We start from the raw sequence: 20,850 nt of genomic DNA, 5'->3' as shown, positions 1-20,850 counted from the left end.
ATTTTTTAAGCCAAAGACTATAATAAGAGATGAGGAAGGACACTATATCATACTCAAAGGGTCTGTCCAACAAGAAGATCTAACAATTTTAAATATCATCTATGCCCCAAATATGGGAACAACCAAATGTCAGAATCAAAGAAACACATCGACAATAACACAATAATAGTAGGGGACTTTAACACCCCCCTCACTGAAAGGGACAGATCATCCAAGTGGAAGGTCAACAAGTAAATAAAGGCCTTAAGTGACACACTGGACCAGATAGACCTCACAAATATATTCACAACATTCCATCCCACAGCAACGGCATATATTCTCTAGTGCACATGGAACATTCTCCAGAATAGATCACATCCTGGGTCACAAATCAGGTCTCAATCAGTACCAAAAGATTGGGATCATTCCCTACATATTTTCAGACCACAATGCTCTCAAGCTAGAACTCAAACACAAGAGGAAATTTGGAAAGAATTAAAATACATGGAGGCTAAAGAGTATCCTACTAAAGAGTAAATGGGTTGACTAGGAAGTTAAAGAAGAATTGAAAAAATTCATGGAAACACATGAAAATGAAAACACAACTATCCAAAATCTGTAGGACACAGCTAAGGCAGTCATGCAAGGAAAGTATATAGTGATACAAGCCTTTCTCAAGAAGCAAGAAAGGTCTTAAGTACACACTAACCCTACACCTAAAGGAGCTGGAGAAAGAACAGCAAAGGAAGCCTAAACCCAGCAGGAGAAGAGAAATCCTAAAAATCAGAGCAGAAATCAATGAAATAGAAACCAAAAGAACAGTAGAACAGATCAGCAAAATTAGGAGCTGATTCTTTGAAAGAATTAGTAAGATTGATAACCCCCTGGCCAGACTAATCAAAAAGAAAAGAGAAAGGACCCAAATAAATAAAATCATGAATGAAAGAGGAGAGATCACAACCAACACCAAAGAAATACAAACAATTATAAGAACATATTATGAGCAACTATATGTGAGCACATTTGACAATCTGGAAGAAATGGATGCATTTCTAGAGACATATATAGTACCAAAACTGAACCAGGAAGAAATAGAAAACCCGAACAGTGGGGTTGGAGATTAGAGGTTAAATTGAAAGATGAGTGACTTTGTTAGATCGAATAGCCGTTCTAGAGAAGGCTTCTCTGAAGAGTGCTTGAGAAGGATTGTCAGGGTGATTAATGCTGGATATTTTAACAACTAGCCTCAAAATCTCAGTAGCTACGTGGAATAAGAATTGGTTTCTCACCTACACAGTTTGCTGTAGCTCTCTGGGGTGGCTTTCCTTCAAGCAGTGACTAAGGAATCCAGCTTCTTTCCCCTTTGTGACCCCAACAACTTGAAATTCTTCACTTCTAGCTTCGGATGTTGGGGAAGAGAGGGTTTTGGAAGATTGTGAAGAATGTTTTAGGGATCCAGCCTGGACAGTAGCCAATGTCCAATTGACTAAGGCTCTTGTCACTTTTTACGGTTTGTCTTGCAGTAGGTTAGGCAAATGTCATCTTCTGTGTGCTTAGGAAGAAGAAAACGATTTGGTGAGAATATTGCTTTTGTGGTAACAAAAAACGAAGGCATAAGCGGTGTAAAGATCCAAGGGGAAATCTAGAGAAAGAGCTTCTGGAAAAGGGGAACAGCACATATGAAGACTGTCTGGAGGAAACCATCTGGATATTTGAGGAGCATCAAACAGTTGTCTAAGCCCGGACTGTGGTGTCTGAGGGTAGAGTAGTAGACGATGACATCAGAGAGGCAGCAGAGGCCAATTCATATCAAACCTCGTGGGCTGTGGTGAGAAGCATTGAGAGCTTTGCTCAGGGGAGTGACTTGATCTGATTGCTGACCACTCCAAGCCAAGATTTTCTTTCTTTTCAGCAAATTGACTGTAATGTGACTAGGCGTTGTTTTCTTTTTCTTTTTCTTTTTTAAATTTAAATTCAATTACTTAACATATAGTATATTACTAGTTTCAGAGGTAGAGGTCAGTGATTCATCAGTTGTGTGTCATACCCAGTGCTCATTCCATCTCGTGCCCTCCTTAATGTCCCTCAGTCAGGTACCCAATCTCTTTATGCTCCTCCTCGCCAGCAACTTTCATTTTGTTTCCTGTGGTTGAGAGTCTCTTATGGTTTGTCTCCATCTCTCTGATTTCATCTTGTTTTATTTTTCCCTCTCTTCCCCTATCCTCTCTCCTGTTTCTTAAATTCTACATATGAGTGAGATTATATAATTGTTTTTCTCTCATTGACGTATTTTGCTCAGCATAATACCCTCTAGTTCCATCCACAGTGTTGCAAATGGCAAGATTCTGTTTTTGGTTGTTTTTTTTTTTTTTTTCGATGGCTGAGTAGAACTCCATTGGGTACACCCCCCGACCCCACCCGGGCATTTTCTTTATCCAATCATCTGTCGATGGACATATGGGCTCTTTTCATTGTTTGGCTGTTGTGAACATTGCTGCTATAAACATTGGATTTTTAAAAGATTTATTTAGCTGCTGCTACACAGAGTAGACAGTGGAGGGAGCTTGAGTGGAAGTAAGGAAACTGTTGAGAAGCGCTTTTGGTAGGCTGGGTGAGAGATCATTTCAGCCCTTACTAGTGTGGTAGATGTGAAAGTGGGGGGAAGTATTCGAATGCCAAATATATCTTGAAAGTAGTGCTATTGGAAATTGCTGATATCAGATTAGAAGGGATCACTGATAATTTCTGTGCCTTGCCTACTGGAGGACTAGTGATGCTGCTTACTGAGACTGAGACTAGGAAAGGAGGAGTTGGAGGCAGGAATCAAGAGATTTTATTTTATTTATTATTATTATTATTTTAAAGATTTTATTTATTTATTTGGCAGACAGAGATCACAAGTAGGCAGAGAGGCAGGCAGAGAGAGAGGAAGGGAAGCAGACTCCCTGCCAAGCAGAAAGCCCGATGTGGGGCTTGACCCCAGGACCCTGGGATCACGACCTGAGTTAAAGGCAGAAGCTTCAAACCACTGAGCCTCCCAGGTGCCCCAAATCAAGAGATTTTAATAGGAAAAAAAAGATTTAAATATCTCTTAAGTTCAATATGACTACAGTCAGGTAGATAGTCAAGTGGACTGTCATCCAGGTTTGGAGTTCATGGGCAAGGTCAAGACTGGAAGTTTAATCTGGGATGAGAGCAGCTCGGGAGAAAGTGAAAAGGAAAGAGGTATGGAACTGAGCCCTGGGCCAGCTCTCACATTAGAGGACAAAAGAGAAGGAAGAGGAGTGGTTGGCTCCTGGATAAGAAAAAATGTAGGATAGGGACGCCTGGGTGGCTCAGTCAGTTAAGTGGCTGCCTTTGGCTAGGGTCATGATCCCAGAGTCCTAGGATTGAGTCCCACATCGGGCTTCTGCTCAGCGGGGAGCCTGCTTCTCTATCTGTCTCTGCCTGGCACTCCTCTGCCTGCTTATACTCTCTCCCTGACAAAAAAATAAATAAAATCTTAAGAAAAAAAAAAAAGAAAGAAAAAGAAAAAATGTGGGATAATAATGTCCCAAAACCCAAAAAAAGTTTTATAAGAAGGGGATGTGATTAACTATTACTAAAGAAGAGATAATGATGAGGATGAAGACTGAGAAATTTACCAGTGGATTTGATTATTAGAATTTGTTAGTGACCTTGATGAATCCTTTCATTGGAATGGCAGTGACAAAGCCCAATTGATGTGGATTCAGTAAGTAATAACAAACAGAGAAGTAGAGAAAATTATTTTAAGATGATCCCCATTAATAGGAGCAGGGAGATGGAGTAGCTATAAGAATTAAATAAGAGGTTTTATTTTTAGATGGTATATATTTCACCAGGTTTACATGTTTATATGCTAATGGAAACACGTTAGATTTTTGATTATTTGGAAACTAATTGGGAGCAGTGTATGTGATATGTTCACAAGTACACTAAAAGGATATTGAGAAAGATGGACTAATAACCGTTATGGGGCTGTTATCATCAGTAAAATAATGAGCGTTGGTCTGGAGGAGCTCAAGCTTTGAGATTCTGTGATTATCCAGTCTGGGCCTCTCTGGTACCTTTTGTTCATGCATTACGGTGGTTTTATGGTCGTTAGTACCCCTGGAGGCTACAGACAGTTATTCCCAATGTCACAGCTACCTCAGTAGCCCAAACAAAGCTGTTCAGTAGCATCAGAATGCGATGTCTAGTACTCCAGACACACCTGTCTGCCAAAGACTACAGTCAGCTGCCATGGGTGGAGGGAAAGCGGACTCTGTCTCTCCTTGCCTTTCTGAACCTGGTGCCAACATATCTTTCTGGCAGTATCTAAATTATATTAACCTGATGGCAAAAAACAGTGTAATACAGTTTTCAGGCTTCCATCCTGTGCCATGCAGGGGGAGGAGCAAGAAAGGGGCTGATAATTGCCAGTGGGTAATTCCACAGAGGAGGTATTACATGAAAATTCTTGGCTTAAATGAGTTTTTTGCCTTATCTGTTGATAAACATTTTCATACTATTTTTTCCTTTCCGTTATGTCAATGAATAGAGAGTTTATTTACCATGTCAGGGGTGCTTGGTGTTCTTTAATCTTGAAGGAATTTTAATGCAGAGAAGATAGTCTTGTTTTAATTTCACAGCCTTTGGACATGAGGTGATCTGTAGTTTAAATGGACGTATTTTTCTCTGCCGTCTTGGGTGCCTATGTTTCTGTAATGAGCTTAGTTACTGGTCAGAAATGTGGGACTCTTAGCTGTTACAGAGAAAGGAATGCGAAGGATGAATCTGTATTTGTCAAGGGTAAAAGGAGCTCTCGGTCAGAGGGGAAGGGTCATTCTGCTTACGCTGCTGTCCATACCAACACATGCAAAGAAATGGCAGATTCTCTGTCTTAGCATAGAGAGTGTAACTGCTCTGCTTAGTCGTTTTTACTCCTCTCTAACCTCTTTTTCCTCCCAGCTGCTGCTTTCAGATGCTTAAGAGGATCCGATAGTCTCGTTAAGATACTCAGCAAATTTGATGAATTGCCCTTTTTTTGAAAGTTCTGTGACCTCCGAGCACCATATCCTTGATTTTGTTCATCCCAGTTCATAATTCTACCCTCTTTCTAGATTGCGAGTCTGAAAAAGGTAAAGGGGCATGAAAATACCTTTCAAAATGAAGGCAAAATCAAGACATTTTCAGATTGATAAAGAAACAGATAATTTTTCTTTGGAAGATCTGCTTTCTAAGAAATACTAAACATTTTTTAGGGTAAGGGAAATGATAGCAGGTACAACTCCAGATTAGCAGAAGGAAGAGCACCAGAATGGGCAAATAACTGGTAAAAATAAATGCTCTTTTTATAAAAAGTATCTTTATTTTATATGTGTATGTATTTTTAAATGTCTTTAAAAGATTATTATTTTTTTTTAAAGATTTTTATTTATTTATTTAACAGACAGAAATCACAAGTAGACAGAGAGGCAGGCAGAGAGAGAGAGGAGGAAGCAGGCTCCCCGCTGAGCAGAGATCCCAATGCAGGGCTCAATCCCAGGACCCTGGGATCATGACCTGAGCTGAGGGCAGAGGCTTTAACCCACTGAGCCACCCAGGAGCCCCTATTATTATTATTTTTAAAGATTTCATTTATTCAACAGAAAGAGACAGAGCGAGAGAGGGTACACAAGCAGGGGGAGTGGGAGAGGGAGAAGCAGGCTTCCTGCTGAGCAGAGAGCCCGATATGGGGCTCGATTCCTGGACCCTGGGATCATGACCTGAGCTGAAGGCTGGCGCTTAATGACTGAGCCGCCCAAGCAGCCCTAAAAGATTATTTTTTAATCAAAACTCGTAACAGTTTATCATGGGTGTATGGGTTATGTAGAAGTTAAATATAAGAGAATAAGAACACAGGTAGGGGCACCTGGGTCGCTCGGTAGGTTAAGCCTCTGCTTTCGGCCCAGTTCATGATCTCGGGGTCCTGGGATCGAGCCCCACATCAGGATCTCTGCTCAGCAGGGAGCCTGCTTCCCCCCCCCCCTCTGCCTACTTGTGATCTCTTTCTGTCAAATAAATAAATAAATAATCTAAAAAAAAAAAAAAAGAGAGAATAAGAACACCGGTAAATGGAATTATAAAGTTACATTTTTCAAGTAACATTTAAAGGCATACTGTGGTAATTTAAAGATAATCTGTATAACAAACACTAAAAACTAGCACAAAGAGGGAAAGCTAAAAAAGCCAATGTAGGAAATAAAAGTGGAATACCATAAAAATAAGCATTTTAACCAAAAGAAGTGAGTAAAAGACTAAAGAAATAGGATAAATAGAAAATATGTACTAAGATAGTGAACTTATTAACCCCAGCTATACTAGTAATTACATTTAATGGGCTAAATACATTAGTTATAAGGGAGAGATTGTCAAACGTTTTTTTTTTTTTTTTTTTGTAGATTTTATTTATTTATTTGCTAGAGACACAAGAGAGGGAACACGAGCAGATGGAGTGGGGGAGGGAGAAGCAGGCTTCCCACGGAACAGGGAGCCCCATGCGGGCTTGATCCCAGGACCCTGGGATCATGACCTGAGCCAAAGACAGACACTTAAGGACCAAGCCACCCAGGCGCCCCTCAAATTAGAGTTTTTAAAAGGGAAGACCCAGCTATATGCTGTTTATAGGAAGTAACATTTGATTGATTGATTGATTGATTGATTTGAGAGAGAGAGAGAGAGAGGGAGAGCACACACAAGCAGGGGTGGGCCAGAGGGAGAGACTCTCAGGCAGACTCCCAGTCAAGTGTGGAGCCCCATCTCCGATAGCCTACATCTCCCTACCCTGAGATCATGACCTGAGCCAAAATCAAGAGTCAGACAGTCATACGACTAGGCCACCCAGGCACCCCCATTGGTGAGATCTTTTTAATGACGGCTTAGTCCATAGGTATATTATGGCATGAAGATCTTTGTGTTTAATTCAGTAAACAATAGGATCTAGTTCCTTTTTTTTTTTTTAAGATTTTATTTATTTATTTGACAGACAGAGATCACAAGTAGACAGAGCAGCAGACAGAGAGAGAGGAGGAAGCAGGCTTCCCACTGAGCAGAGAGCCTGATGCAGGGCTCTATCCCAGGACCCTGGGATCATGACCTGAGCAGAAGGCTGAGGCTTTAACTCACTGAGCCACCCAGCCGCCCCTAGGATCTAGTTTCATTATGGACTTTTCACACTTAAGGAACTTTTCATTGGGAAAATAATTATTTTAGACAAATACAAGTTGTTTACGTGTTCAGTAATATTTTTATGACTAGGTAATAAAACTTGCGGTAATTGGACTAAACATTTGGTCTGTATTTTCAAACTTTATGAGAAATGCCTTAATGTTTTAATCTCCTTGAGACACATCTCTCAGCCCAGAGTATAACAAGAAGAGTTCTAATCTCTATGTTGGTATTTAGTTATGTGAACCTAATATGTCAGAATATTCATGAAAAAAAAAGTATGTGAACACTTTAGTGAGAGTTTCGTAAATGTTAATGTAGAGTGAGTCATTATAGGAAGATCTTTGTACAATTTCATGGTATGGCATTAAATTTTTTTTTTTCTTTCAGGGTGCTCTGGAGCAGGGCTCGAATTCTCAGCTCATGGCTGTCCAATACACAGAAACCACTAGTATCAGGTAAGAAAGTGTGAAGGTTCTTGGCCACAGAATTTTATTTTATTTATTTATTTATTTATTAAAAGATTTTATCTTTTTATTTATTTGACAGAGAGAGAGAGAGACAGGGAGAGCCGGAACACGAGCAGGGGGAGTGGGAGAGGGAGAAGCAGGCTTCCCACCGAGCAGGGAGCCTGGTGTGTGGCTCGATCCCAGGACCCTAGGATCATGTCCTGAGCTGAAGGCAGATGCTTAATGACTGAACCTGGCCATGAAATTTTAAAATGCCTAGTATTTTAATAAAGTTGAAAAGCACATTTCCCTTTTATCTTAAACTTGTTCTCATCTGTGACTTTACTCTTAGCTCACTTAGCATACTGCTTCTGAGCAGTCAGAGTAAATCCAGATAATTTCAAAAGGCTAACTCTCAAATTCCTAAATACAGATTTCGTTAGAATGCTGTTCAGTCATAATTTTGCTGTAAAATTTAAATAGACATAACTCTTGTCCTCGATTTGTATCTGTTTTGTGAGCCAAGGGGAAGAGAATGTTATTTGAATGTCTGCTCTGTGCCAGATGTCCTGCTGAGTGCTTTCCATGCATTTTAATCTTTGAATCTGTATAATCACTTATAAAGTGTAGGTATCACAGTCCCTATTTTTATATAGAGAGAAACTGGGCACGTCACTTATTTTTTCTAGGCCAGAGTCATAGAACTAATAAGTGGCAGAATCACCATTCAGATCTGTTTGACTTAAAATGCATTTTTCAGGGTACCTAGGTGATTCGGTGGGTTAAAGCCTCTGCCTTCCGCTCAGGTCATAATCCCAGGGTCGAGCTCCGCATGGGGCTCTCTGCTCGACAGGGAGCCTGCTTCCTCCTCTCTCTCTCTGCCTGCCTCTCTGCCTACTTGATCTCTACCTGTCAAATAAATAAAATCTTTAAAAAAATGCATTTTTTACCACACTGATGCCACTTAAGATTTTGAAGGATTCTTGAAGGAGTGCTGTGCCTACGGTTGAAATGTATGGACCAGACATAACTAACTAAAAGGAACAGCATCATGGGAGGCAGTGTAGTGTCCTGGTTTAAGACGCTAGCTTTTGGGTTGGCAGAGTGCAAATCCTTTCTTCCGCTTACTTGCCGCGTGATTACATAAACACCAGCAGCTTACTTAAAATTTCCTCGTCTACAATACTTGGGCCACACAGAGTTGATGATTAAATTACATACTTTATTTAAAGCACTTTACACAGCACTTGGCATGTTCAGAAGCTGGTAATGATGGTGATGTGATATACTGAGGACAGGACAGTATCACTGAAGTGGGAGTAAAGAGGAGCACCTGGGTGACTCCGTCCGTTAACTGTCTGCCTTCAGCTTGGGTGATGATCTCAGGGTCCTGGGATCAAGCCCCGCATTGGGCTCGCTGCTCAGTGGGGAGCCTGCTTCTCCCTCTCCCTCTGCCCCTAACCCTCTACTCATGCTCTGTCTCTCACTTTCTTTCTTTCAAATAAATAAATAAAATCTTTTAAAAAAAAGAAAGTAGAAGTAAAGAATCTCAGCTTCTGTCTGTGGCTCTGCCATAGACTTAGAGTTCACAATTCTGTAGTGTTAATTTCACATTTACTGAGCACTAACTGCGTGCCAGACTGTGTACCAGGCACCGAGAATACATACCCACTAAGTTGAAAGCTGTTCGTTTCCTATTAACTGAGAGTTACTATTAAATGGCAGTAAGCAGCATATCAGTAACCATGAATGTTTAAAATCCTGAGATACTATATTATCCTGTAGAAATAGATAATTCAAATATATATAATAACCAATAATTCCCTAGTTATCAGAATATTTCATTTGTTTACTATATACATACTTATAAATACTTTTTTTTTTTAAGATTTCATTTATTTATTTGACAGACAGAGATCACAAGTAGGCAGAGAGGCAGGCAGAGAGAGGGGGAAGCAGGCTCCCTGCTGAGCAGAGAGCCTGACACAGGGCCCGATCCCAGGACCCCGGGACCACGACCCGAGCTGAAGGCAGAGGCCTTTACCCACCAAGCCACCCAGGCGCCCAATATTTTATTTTTTAATGGATTTTTTTCTTTTGAGAGAGAGATCTTCTGAGAGTTGGGTGTGGGAGAGGGAGAGAGAGAATTTCAAGCAGGCTCCACGCTCAGCCTGGAGTCCAACATGGGGCGTGATCTCACAACCCTGAGACTGTCACCTGAGCCGAAGTCAAGAGTGGTATGCTTAACTGACTGAGCCACCCAGGTGTCCTGCCCCCCTTCTTAAAGTAGGCTTCACGCCCAGTGTGGGGCTTGAAGTCACAACCCTCAGATCAAGACTTGGGCTGAGATCAAGAGCCAGATGCTTACCCGACTAAGCCACCCAGGCACCCAAATACTCGGTTTTTGATGCATCATTGAGTTGGCACATTATTTCTTCACTAGTTAAAAATGTTTTTAATCTCTGCATCTTCCTCTCAGGTTTGCTGTGAACCTAAAATTGCTTTTATAAAGTCTTTAAAGGGACACCTGGGTGGCTCAGTCAGTTGAGTGTCTGCCTTCGGCTCAGGTCTGGGATTGAGTCCCACATCAGGCTCCTTGCTCAGTGGGGAGCCTGCTTCTCCCTCTGTCTGCCGCTCCCCCTGTGGTGCTCTCTCTCTCCCTCTCTGACAAATAAATAAAAATCTTTTTAAAAAAGTCTTTAAAAAGATGCTTTAAATGAATTACTCATGTACTGGGTATCTGTGAATCCACGTGCTCACTAAATGTGTGTCTGCCCCCAAATCAGTGCTCAGCATCTTCTCATAGTCATTTAGGACTCTGCACGGATGGCCCTGGGGGAGGCTTAATTAACAAGGCAACACTCTGCCTTCCTGCTTTAGCTCTCATGCTGGAAATAAGTTTCTTTTTGAGGTCTATTAAGTACCATATTTTTCTGCTTTTTCTTGGTGATTTCACTATTTAAAATGGCCCTGAAGAGTAGTGTTGAAGGACTACCTGTTGTTCCAGAAGGCTGGCTGTGTAGATGGGGAAAATATACATGTTAGATCGGCTCCATTCAGGCATTAAGTTACTGACCCCGCGCTGTTGACTGCGTTCTACGGTAATGAATAAAATGTGTATGTCAAAGGAAGTGTCTTTAATCAGAAACGGAAAACAAAGTTATATGTGATCAGATGACAGAAATGCTGTAACTAGGGGCTTGTAGGAAGCTAAGCCTGTATTTCCTTTAGAATGTTTCAGTCTTTACTAAACTCAGTGTTCATGCTGATTTTATAGAACATAGTAACTACCATGAATAATAAGACTCCGTTGTGCATTCAGGGGTGCTTGGTTGGCTCAGTCGGTTAAACATCCAACCCTTGATCTCAGGCCTTATCTCAGGGCCATGAGTTCAAGCCCCACATTGGCCTCCACCCTGGGCATGGAGCCTACTTAAAAATTAAAAATAAAAAAATAAAGAAGAACCGGTTGTATACTCAAAATAATGTGGTTAGAAACGGCCTCACAGTGAGCAAGTGGAATTATTTAAAAAAAAAAAATTCTTATGACTCATTTATAATTTTCCTTTTAGATCAGTCTTTTTTTCCTCTTAAAGTTTGATTGAAAACATAGAAGAACATACAAGAAAGAAAATATAGGTTGTCTTTTTGGAGAAAAATGAAACATTATTTATTTAATTTTCCTTTAACTTCTGAAAGTGTTCGCTTATTATGCTGAATAGTGAGACTGAAAATATTAAAAACTATATTAATATCATTTGAGTATATCTTTTGGGAAAATGATGTGGTTGAGGTACAGTAATTTTAGTTAAGATTTTATGAAGGCACTGACATGGTACTTTTTAATGTATTTTTTAAAATTTAAGACTTATTTATTTGAAGGAACGAGAGAGAGAGAGAGAGAGAGAGAGAGCATGAGCAAGAGGGAGGGGTAAAAGGAGAGGGAGAAGCAGATCCCTGCTGAGCAGGGAGCCCAACGTGGGGCTCAATCCCAGGATCCTGGATCATGACCTGAGCCAAAGGCAGATGCTTAACCAACTGAGCCACCCAGGCACCCTGACATGGTACTTTTAATATCTGTGGCTAGCATTTGTTGAGTGACTCATAGGAAACAGGAGACCCATGCTAGGTACTTCGTAGATTACATAGATAACATCTCTGACCCCAGTAACAATCCGGGTTTATATGGTTATTCTCATTTTATGGTTGAGGAAATTGATGTTGATCAGAGGATAAATCCCCCAAGAATACCTACTTGAGGAGTAAGAAATTCAAAGCCGGGTCTGTTTGTTTTCAAATCCTAAATTCTTCCCACCTTTTACACAGCCTTGTAGCAAGCATGCCTCCCAGATTTGGTGGAGTGGTAAAGAAGAAGTTTCCCTTAGATTTAATTTCTGTTGCCAAAAAATTGAAAATCACGGAAGCCAATGCAGCAATCTGTTTTCTGATACTTTCATTATTTTTACATGCTTTGCATTTGAAAATAATGCTTTTCATTATTTTACATGCTTTGCATTTATTCACTTGAGTAGATAAATTCTAGAGCTTTCCATTCAGAAATGAGTTTTAGCTATTTAGTGAATTGGACCTTACAAATAACCTGACCTTGGGCTCTTCAGAATGTTAGTATAAAAATTATTGCCAACTGCTGCTAATATTTTGTGTGAGAGGAATTCTTACAATTCAGACATAGCCGTAGAATGGGGAGTATTTTCAAGAGGTTATGAAATTTGCTAGTTGAAGAAAACTTTGCCCTTTTCTTCCTTTAGCAGGAACGCGGGGAGTGAGCTCCAAGTGTATTACGCATCACCCAGAAGTTACCAAGACTTCTTTGAGGCCATCCGCAGGAGGGGAGACACGTTCTATGTGGTGTCATTTCGAAGGGTAAGTTCACTTTGGAAGAAAAAAGTAATTTGTGAGTGCCTGCTAGGTGCAGGGCACTGGGTGGACTCCTGTGGGAGGGAGGGAGAGCTGAGACAGGACGAGGTCTAGCCGCGTCCCGAGAGTGGAACCTGGAGTACGTGCTTGTCTGCGCTGTGGGCATTGTGAAGACCAATGGGGAATTGCGGTCAGGCAATGAGTTCGTATTTGGAAAATAGAAACAGTACTGATTTTGATTCTTTGTTATTCCTATATCCGTCCTGGTTGTTTTTAACAGAAGAAGTAAAAACATGAAAATTTCTTTTTAGGCTTTGGGGTGTTAGTCCCGTTTGGTTACTGAGAAACAGGTTTCCCAGGAGTGGGATTAAGGTGAATCATGGACTGATCGAATGTTCGTGGAGTGCTTGGATTCACATCTCTGAGACGTCCTGTTCTTTCTCGCTTCTTCATCATTTACTTCTGTTGGTGAAGATGTGTTAGTCATTTTGTGCAAAAGGAAGTGTTTGTTTGAGTACTTGAACGTTACAGATGTTAAATAGAAGCAAGGCACAGAGCTGTGTGCTTTCCGTCTACTTCTCCTGTAAAATGAAAATATATGTTTCCCAGAGTTGCCATGAAAATGTCTCCGTGAGAGTGCTGTGCGTTCAACCGGGAACACACGAATGAGTTAGAATTCCTTGGAGGTTTGTATCCTAGGCTTTTCGTTTCTTTTTTTAAGAATGTAGAGGGGGCACTGTTAGAAATAAGCACATGCTAATTGTTGAGTAAACAATTCATTCTCAGACTGTTGTCCCCACTCACTATCTGAAATTCTCAGCTAACGCAGTTCTTTTCCTAACATATATATATATCTAGTAGCTCAGATATTAGGATCAGAGAACTTTGACAGTTGAGGATGAGAGAAATCAGACATGTCCCATATTTTTAGCTGTTGATCAAACACACTTAGAGATTTGGAATACTTTTGCAGTGCCGCCTCATGATTTCCGCCTTTTCCTTCTGCCCAGCTTATTTTCTCAGACAAGTTGGTATATTTCTGTGCTGTGCCAACCTTGAAGTGCATTTCCAGCAGCAAGGGGGCAGCTGAGAACAGGGTTTCAGCAAGGCTCCGGTTGTACTGGCTTCTGAGAACTAAGTATTTGCCTTAGTGTTGACATAGTCATGTTAAAAGTGGACAGAAAAAACTAAACTTTAGAAATGAGATCTCACAGCACTACGAAGAGACCCCGATGGGTGTCAAAAAATGAATGTGTTGAAGTATATGTTTATGGAAGCTACCAGAGGAAAGTGTTTTTAACACTCGAATAGCTGAATACTTTTTCTCAGGTTCCAGGTAATTTCTCTATTATTTATCCAAAACATATTGGATTTATCAGTGGTCATGCCGTGGGTTGTTGAAGTCCTACGTGGTAATGTTTTTTTAGGGAAGAGAACAATAATCCTAGCTTTAAAGGGATTATATATACAAAGGAAGATGAATGGCATTTTTATTTTAGATATACACATTATATTTCTTGTGTTTATAAGAGCTCTTTCTCTTTAGTTTGCTGTAAAAAGTACTGTTGGAAAATTGTTGTTTAACTCCCCGTGCCCCCAACTTTTTGATGTTCTAGAAGAAACAGTCTTTCTCACGTTGTGGAAAACTGTTAGGACTATCTGTCACATTCTGTTTGGATTCTTAATTTCCTAATTACTGCTTTATCACATCTTGGTGTTTTATATCAAGGAAAAGTGAGAATGAACCTGAACTTCATTAGGTAACAGGAGTTAGAGACAACATCCTGCTTCATTTTTTCTTGTTTTATTTTAACAGCAGGACTAAGGAAGTTAATTTTATCATGATGACTGTAAACGTGTCATGATGACTGTAAACGTGTCATGCGACAGGAATTTGGTTCTGAAAAGCCGGATTGTTCTTTTCGTTCTTGCTAAAATGAAAATGAAAGAAGTAATGACCTCATGCTTCGTTTTTGCTTCCATTTTTCAATATAAAATACTCTTCTAACATTTTCGTTAAAAAGATGAAGGGCATCATTTCCTGTACAGAAGGATATAGGCTTTTTCTCCTAGTTTGGCTCTTAATTTCATTGACAGAAATTATTATAATTGATACCGTATGATTGCATTGGAATTTAAGAGATACAGATGTTCTAAAGCTCCAAGGTTTGGCTTCGTATAAACCAGACATAACAGAGCCAGTAAGCAAGCTATATTGTTTAATTTTAGAAGTGAATATGTGTCTAATGAAATATTTTACTATCTAAAAAAGTAGATGTAGCCATTGACTATTTAGTATACCATTATTTATAAACCTCCTCTGTCCCAGACTTCTGCCTCCTCACACCCCACTTTCCCGTGCTCTAATCACATTACAGTTGAGCTGCTGAAATAATTTTCTCCAAGACTCACTCTTGGATAACTACTGACTTCCTAGTTTAGGCCAGCAGGAAAGAATGCTTGTGATCCCAGTAATCCTGTCAGAGGTTCAAACCTTTTCCTGTTCTTTTGATTTTGCTTTAAGTTTTTGTCTCCCAACACAGTAACTCCCTCGACTCCCTTTTATTTAGTTCCAGGTGTTCATAACTTATTTTCTTCGAAGTATTTTGTCTTTTAGTCCTTTCTTTGACTTGTCTTACTATGATTTGGAGCCTGGGTGGTGGAAAATAATGTTTTCTCAAACTTCCAAGTCACTTTAAGTGTGGTATAACTGATAAATTAATAAGAAAAAAATCCAATTAAGTTTAATGTTTATTTTTTCTCAGTGATTCCATATGATAGTCTGTCTAGGGAGGGAGTAAATTAAAGAATATGATAAAATGAATTCAAAATTATGGGGCAGAAGCAAATACTCAAGAAGGCTTATGTAAGGTAGGATAAGAAAGTGCTTCCCGGGGCGCCTGGGTGGCTCAGTGGGTTAAAGCCTCTGCCTTCGGCTCGGGTCATGATCCCAGGGTCCTGGGATCAAGCCCCGCATCCGGCTCTCTGCTCAGCAGGGAGCCTGCTTTCTCCTCTCTCTCTGCCTGCCTCTCTGCCTACTTGTGATCTCTGTCTGTCAAATAAATAAATAAAATCTTAAAAAAAAAAAAAAGAAAGAAAGTGCTTCCAAAGAGGGGAGGAAAGGTAATATTGAGAAAAAAGCACGAAAATGATATTTACTTTGTCTATAATTCCACTAAACATTGAAATACTGCTCTAGATGCCACTCTCTTGTCTTCTGATAACTAGAGAAAGGAATTTCTATCTTCCGGGGAGCAACTCCCCATTAGGAACAGGCTCTCTCTGATTCACAGGGCTGCGAATGTCCGCTCACCATATTGTCTTCGTTCTTGTCGGAGATGTCCTTTCCAGTGAGATGGAAGTCTGCATTCTGGAACTCTGTGTATTTCTTTTATATTTTCTGTTTGCAGTACCTGTCCCTCAAGTAAAAGTGAGACACTTAACATTGTCTTCTCATCTGTTTCAGATACATACATAATGTAACACACATAAGGGGAACCTGAGCTCTGGCTGTATGCCTGCTCCGGATATGTTTCTCTCCTCTGCCTCCTGAGTACTTTATGCATTCAAGATATAATACCATGCTCTTTTTGAATATTTTTTGTGTTCTTTGATACAGTACCATATTTGGGTATTTTACACCTTCGTGGTCTCTTATAAAAACTTACTAACAGTATCATACACATGGCATGGATTCTTAGGATAACCTTAAATAAGAGGGTCATATTGTAAAATACATAGGAGTTGAAGAAGCACAGGAAACTGGCTCAGCAGCCAAATAGTCCCCCTGTGCTTGTGCTTCCTAGACTGGAACATATACTGGGCCTCACAGAGATTGCAGTGGTGGCTCGTTGCCATTCCTGATCCCATGGCGGCGCCAGTGATTCTGTGTTGGTCTCATTTACGTGTCGCTCACTGAGGCTTCCCAAAGAGAGGATCTGATTGTGTGTGTGTGTGTGTGTGTACACGCCATGGGTGCACACACGTATGTATGAATGTATGTGTGTATGTATGTATACTTACATCATCTCTTACGTACAATCTTATATAGATAGCCTGGCTCATGGTTCATGGTCCATTCATTTGCTACCAGGGAAATAGGGTTGATTTCAAATGTAGTCCCTTGCTTTGTGAGCCAGCAACTTCATGCAGAAGGAACAGCCTAGGGCCACTCTTCTGAAAAAAATGATTGTGATGGGCCCTTAGAGCTTCATAAATTGTTTATTACACTCTACAACCTGACTTCTATAAAAAAAGAAATTCTTATATTAATGGCTAATTGTTTGATTTAAAGACTCATCTTCTTGTCTGTGTCCTAACCCTCTTAAAGGCAGGAAGTGTTATAGCTGTTTTATTACCACCCCTGACACGCAGCACAATGCCAGCCACTCAGTGTTTATCCAACGGCACAATTTTAGATAACGGTTCACTAAGATAAATCAGTGATGGAGGTTTGTTGCTTTTCATAATCATTTAAAGGGTACTTTTGCATCTGCTATGCCTAAAGAACTGTGAATCTGCTTTACCAATCCAAGGAATAACATAAGCTGTGCTGAATTCTAACAGAAAATTTAGAGATGACCTTTCTCCACTTATGGTTACACTAGCCAGAGCTGCATCAGTTTTGTTCTTGTCTCTGAATCTAAGTTTTGGAGCTGAAGAAGTGACCTGCCTGAAATGATTGACTGTGAAATGTTTAACAGTCACGAGGTAGAACTTTGAGGTGCTTATATCCTCATTTTTTTAATGTTTGGCAGAAACATTTGGAGGAGATTGTCATTAGACCTCATTGCTTTCTTTTTTTTGGAGAAAAGATGATGTCTACTATCTGTAGATTCCAGCAGCAAGAGCCAGAAACTTGAAACCCTGGACAGAGTATAGGAAAAGCTCTAATTATTGGAAGGCTCGAAGGCTGACTTGCGATGTTATTGGTTCAAAATGTTTGCCAAAGATTGATTCCCATGGAAGGCCAGAAAAAAGAATTTCACAGAATAACTATGATATTTTCTAAGTGTAATGCCTGGATTAGTACCTAGTATATGCTTAGAAGAATGGCATGGGTTTGTTTTTTGGTTTTTGTGGGGGGTTTTTTTGATGCATTTTATTTACTTCTTAGAATTACTGCTTAGTATATATATATACAAAATCCTCAGAGGCAAGAGGAATTTCCTTAGTAATCAAAGGATATTAGTCACTTTATAAAGTCTACTTCAAAAGGATACAGCTCCTTTTGTTTTGGGACTTCCCAATCCAAGCACACACATCAGTCCTGGAGTTTGGCCATTTTCTTATCTCCACTTTCATTGTCTTTTAGCTAAATTCTTTCTCTAGATGGAAAAAAAAGTAAATAAATGAGTTTGGAAAGATACTTTCAATTACAAAAAAGTCTTATCTAGAAGAGAGACTTAAAAAAAACCCTTTTAATAGGACTTTTTCTAATGATTTTTAACTTACCTTGAAATGTATCTCATTCAGGCTTAAAGCACATTATAAAAAATAGAGCAGAGTTGTCTGAGTATCCACTTAACCTAGGTTCATTTAATGATTAAGTCAGCAACATTCTCTTTCTCCATTTCCTCTTTCATTTCATTTACACACAAATGCTGACACCTTCAGTGTATACGACTGTTACAGTTTACAGACCTTTCCTATGCATAGTCTTGTTGGCTCCTTATATATAGTTAAGTATTCCTAGTCCTTTTTTTTTTTTAAGATTTTATTTATTTACTAGAGAGAGAGCTGGAGGAGAGGTGGAGGGAGGAGAAGCAGACTCGTCAGTGGAGCAGGCAGCCCAATACAGGGCTCCATCCAGGACCCCGGGATCATGACCTGAGCTGAGGGAAGATGGTCAACCAACCGAGCCGCCCAAGTGTCCCTCCTAGTTCTGTTTTACAGGCAAAAAAATTTAAGGCAAAGAAAGGTTAAGTCATTTATCTAAGGACAGAATTGTAAGCAGTAAAGCTAGGGCAAATATTAAGGTGTTCTAATTTAATGCATTGATTCTTTTATGCTCCGTGCTATATTCTAGATACAGTGCCAAGTATGTAGATAGCATAATTACTCTGTTCCTCTAAAGTCAGTCATGTTTCTTTGCAAATCTGCTTGTCAGTTTTGCTGGAGTTACTGAAAAACCATTCACATTTTTTGTTTGTTGATTACCTGATTATAGAGGAAGTGCTTTATTAGGTTACACTTTCGTAATAGTAGAGAATGACCCAGTGGTCTGTCTGCAAGATTCAAACAAGGAATAGGATAAATAGGCTTTGATGGTTTCTGGTTTCTTTTTAAAACAATTGGTGGTGGATGGGGAATCTGTGTGTGTCCTAAAAAGGAAGCCGTTTAGCCAAAATAGATACCCTTGTAATGACTGGTACCCTAGCATGTCTCACAGAGGAGAGTAGCTTTTGTGCGTGTGTAAGTGCATTTTGTTACGGATTCTGTATCTGGCTTGCCAGGTCCTTGGGATCAGAAACGTTTGATCTCAAGCTCCTTGTTAAATATGAGTTACTGCCGTGTGGTTTAGTGGATTCAGTCATTTGTTCCTTGGCTCTGTAACAGATCGCCAGCGAACACACAACATTTCTATTACTTAGACTTCTCCATGCAAACTCTAAAGTAACTTGTTTTATGTCTGAAAAATGGTTATTCGGTAATCTCTGGAACTAGACTTGCATATAGACTAGCCCTGGACACAGAGAACTTATATTTCACAAATAGTTTAAATTCTTCGAAATTTTCAGGGTGGTGGGCAGATCTGTCTGAGTCAGGATGATTTTCCGTCTGTTCATTATTTGTGTGCTCTGTGTAGCCATCTTTATTTTATAATGTGCTTTTCATGTGCACTTTTTTTTTTTTAAGATTTTATTTATGACAGATAGAGAGATCACAAGTAGGCAGAGAGGCAGGTTGTGGGGGGAGGCTCCCTGCTGAGCAGAGAGCCGCATGTGGGGCTCCATCCCAGGACCCTGAGATCATGACCCAAGCCAAAGACAGAGGCTTACCTGGTTACACCGAGTCATCCAGGCGCCCTCATGTGCGCTTCCTAGTCTCCCTTTTCAGGTCCCATGCTTTTTCTGGGCAGGGATGACGTTCTCTTCATTCTGCTTTGTCCTTCTTGAAGGTCTGTTGCGACACACGCCACCGTGCCAAGCAGGTCCTAATAAGTAACTGTTGGCCGCCCATGCTGCTCTTTACGTGTGCCCTTTAACCTTATTTTTTAGATCCTACTGTTCAAAAAATTGCTAGAGGTGGCGTTTACAGAAACAAAGGAAGACATTTTTCTCCATGAATACTTAAAATTACTCATGTAATTCAGATAACAGTGAAACATATAAAAACACACGGTCTGCTTTGATGTAGTTGGAGCCTTTATCTGTAGAATAAAGTCATTTCTGAAAGGCTGAAGTTACCCTGAAGAAAGGTGGGATTCAGTAATTGATAGCTTACAGTTTGGAGAGTTTTATTCTCATCAAATTTCAGATTTTGTAGTGAGGAAAAAGATATCTCCTGAAGGCAAAACCTCATCCTAAGGAAGAATATATATATTTTTTTACATCATGGTTCTATGAGGGGAAAAAGTGTTTTTTAAGCAATTTGTTCAGGACGTCTGGGTTGCTCAGTGGGTTAAGCGGCTGCCTTCAGCTCAGGTCATGATCCCGGGGTCTTGAGATTGAGCCCTGCATCGGGCTCCCTGCTCAGCGGGGAGCCTGCTTCTCCCTCCCCCTCTGCCTGCTGCTCTGCCTACTTGTGTTCTCTCTCTCTTTCTGTCAGATAAGTAAAGTTTTAAAAAACAAACAATTTATTCATGGAGATTTTAGAGACCCACATTCCAGCCCTGATTCTGCCACTCATTATTTGCTGCGTGACTTTGGAGAAATCACTTGTCTCTTCTGCTTTTTCTTTCCTTATCTGTAGAGTGACAAAGTAGCTTTTTACTTCCCTTCTAGCTCTACAAACCTAGGATATTCTTCTCTCCCTGTGTGTGTGTGTGTGTGTGTGAGAGAGAGAGAGAGAGAGAGAGAGAGCGGGCAAGCGCGAGCACTGTCCTCTTAGAAATCTGTGGTATTTGTTTTTGAAGTTACTAAAATAATTTAGTCTAGTGAAGTTAGTACAGTTTAAGGGTTTTGGAAAACATCTTTCACAAAAAGTCAACTTACAAGGTGGGCCTGTAAATTAATGAGTTTGATTTTTTAATAGTTGGTGTTCTTATAATTTTTTAATAATCACTTTCATGATGCTTATAATATGCCAGTCTTTAATCCTCATAATATCCCTATGAGGTAAATACAGATATTATCCTCATTTTGCAGGTGGGGAACTTGAGAGGTGCAGCAAG

At 40.0% G+C, this 20,850-nt stretch overlaps 1 protein-coding gene across 1 annotated transcript in view; it reads left to right on the top strand.

Annotated features, from left to right (window-relative positions):
- The window catches only part of ATF6 (activating transcription factor 6), a 210,914-nt gene that overhangs the window by 85,318 nt on the left and 104,746 nt on the right, over positions 1-20,850 (top strand). Inside the window, exons 14-15 of the mRNA XM_045086531.1 lie at positions 7,579-7,646; positions 12,410-12,521. Of these exons, the coding sequence (XP_044942466.1) occupies positions 7,579-7,646; positions 12,410-12,521 (180 nt within the window). The remainder of the gene's footprint in view (positions 1-7,578; positions 7,647-12,409; positions 12,522-20,850) is intronic.

Source organism: Mustela putorius, unplaced genomic scaffold (genome assembly GCF_011764305.1).
Source record: "Mustela putorius furo isolate JIRA1106 unplaced genomic scaffold, ASM1176430v1.1 tig00000997_pilon_pilon_pilon, whole genome shotgun sequence".
In the NCBI taxonomy this organism is placed as follows: Eukaryota; Metazoa; Chordata; class Mammalia; order Carnivora; family Mustelidae; genus Mustela; species Mustela putorius.
This window is presented reverse-complemented; position numbering and strand designations above follow the sequence as displayed.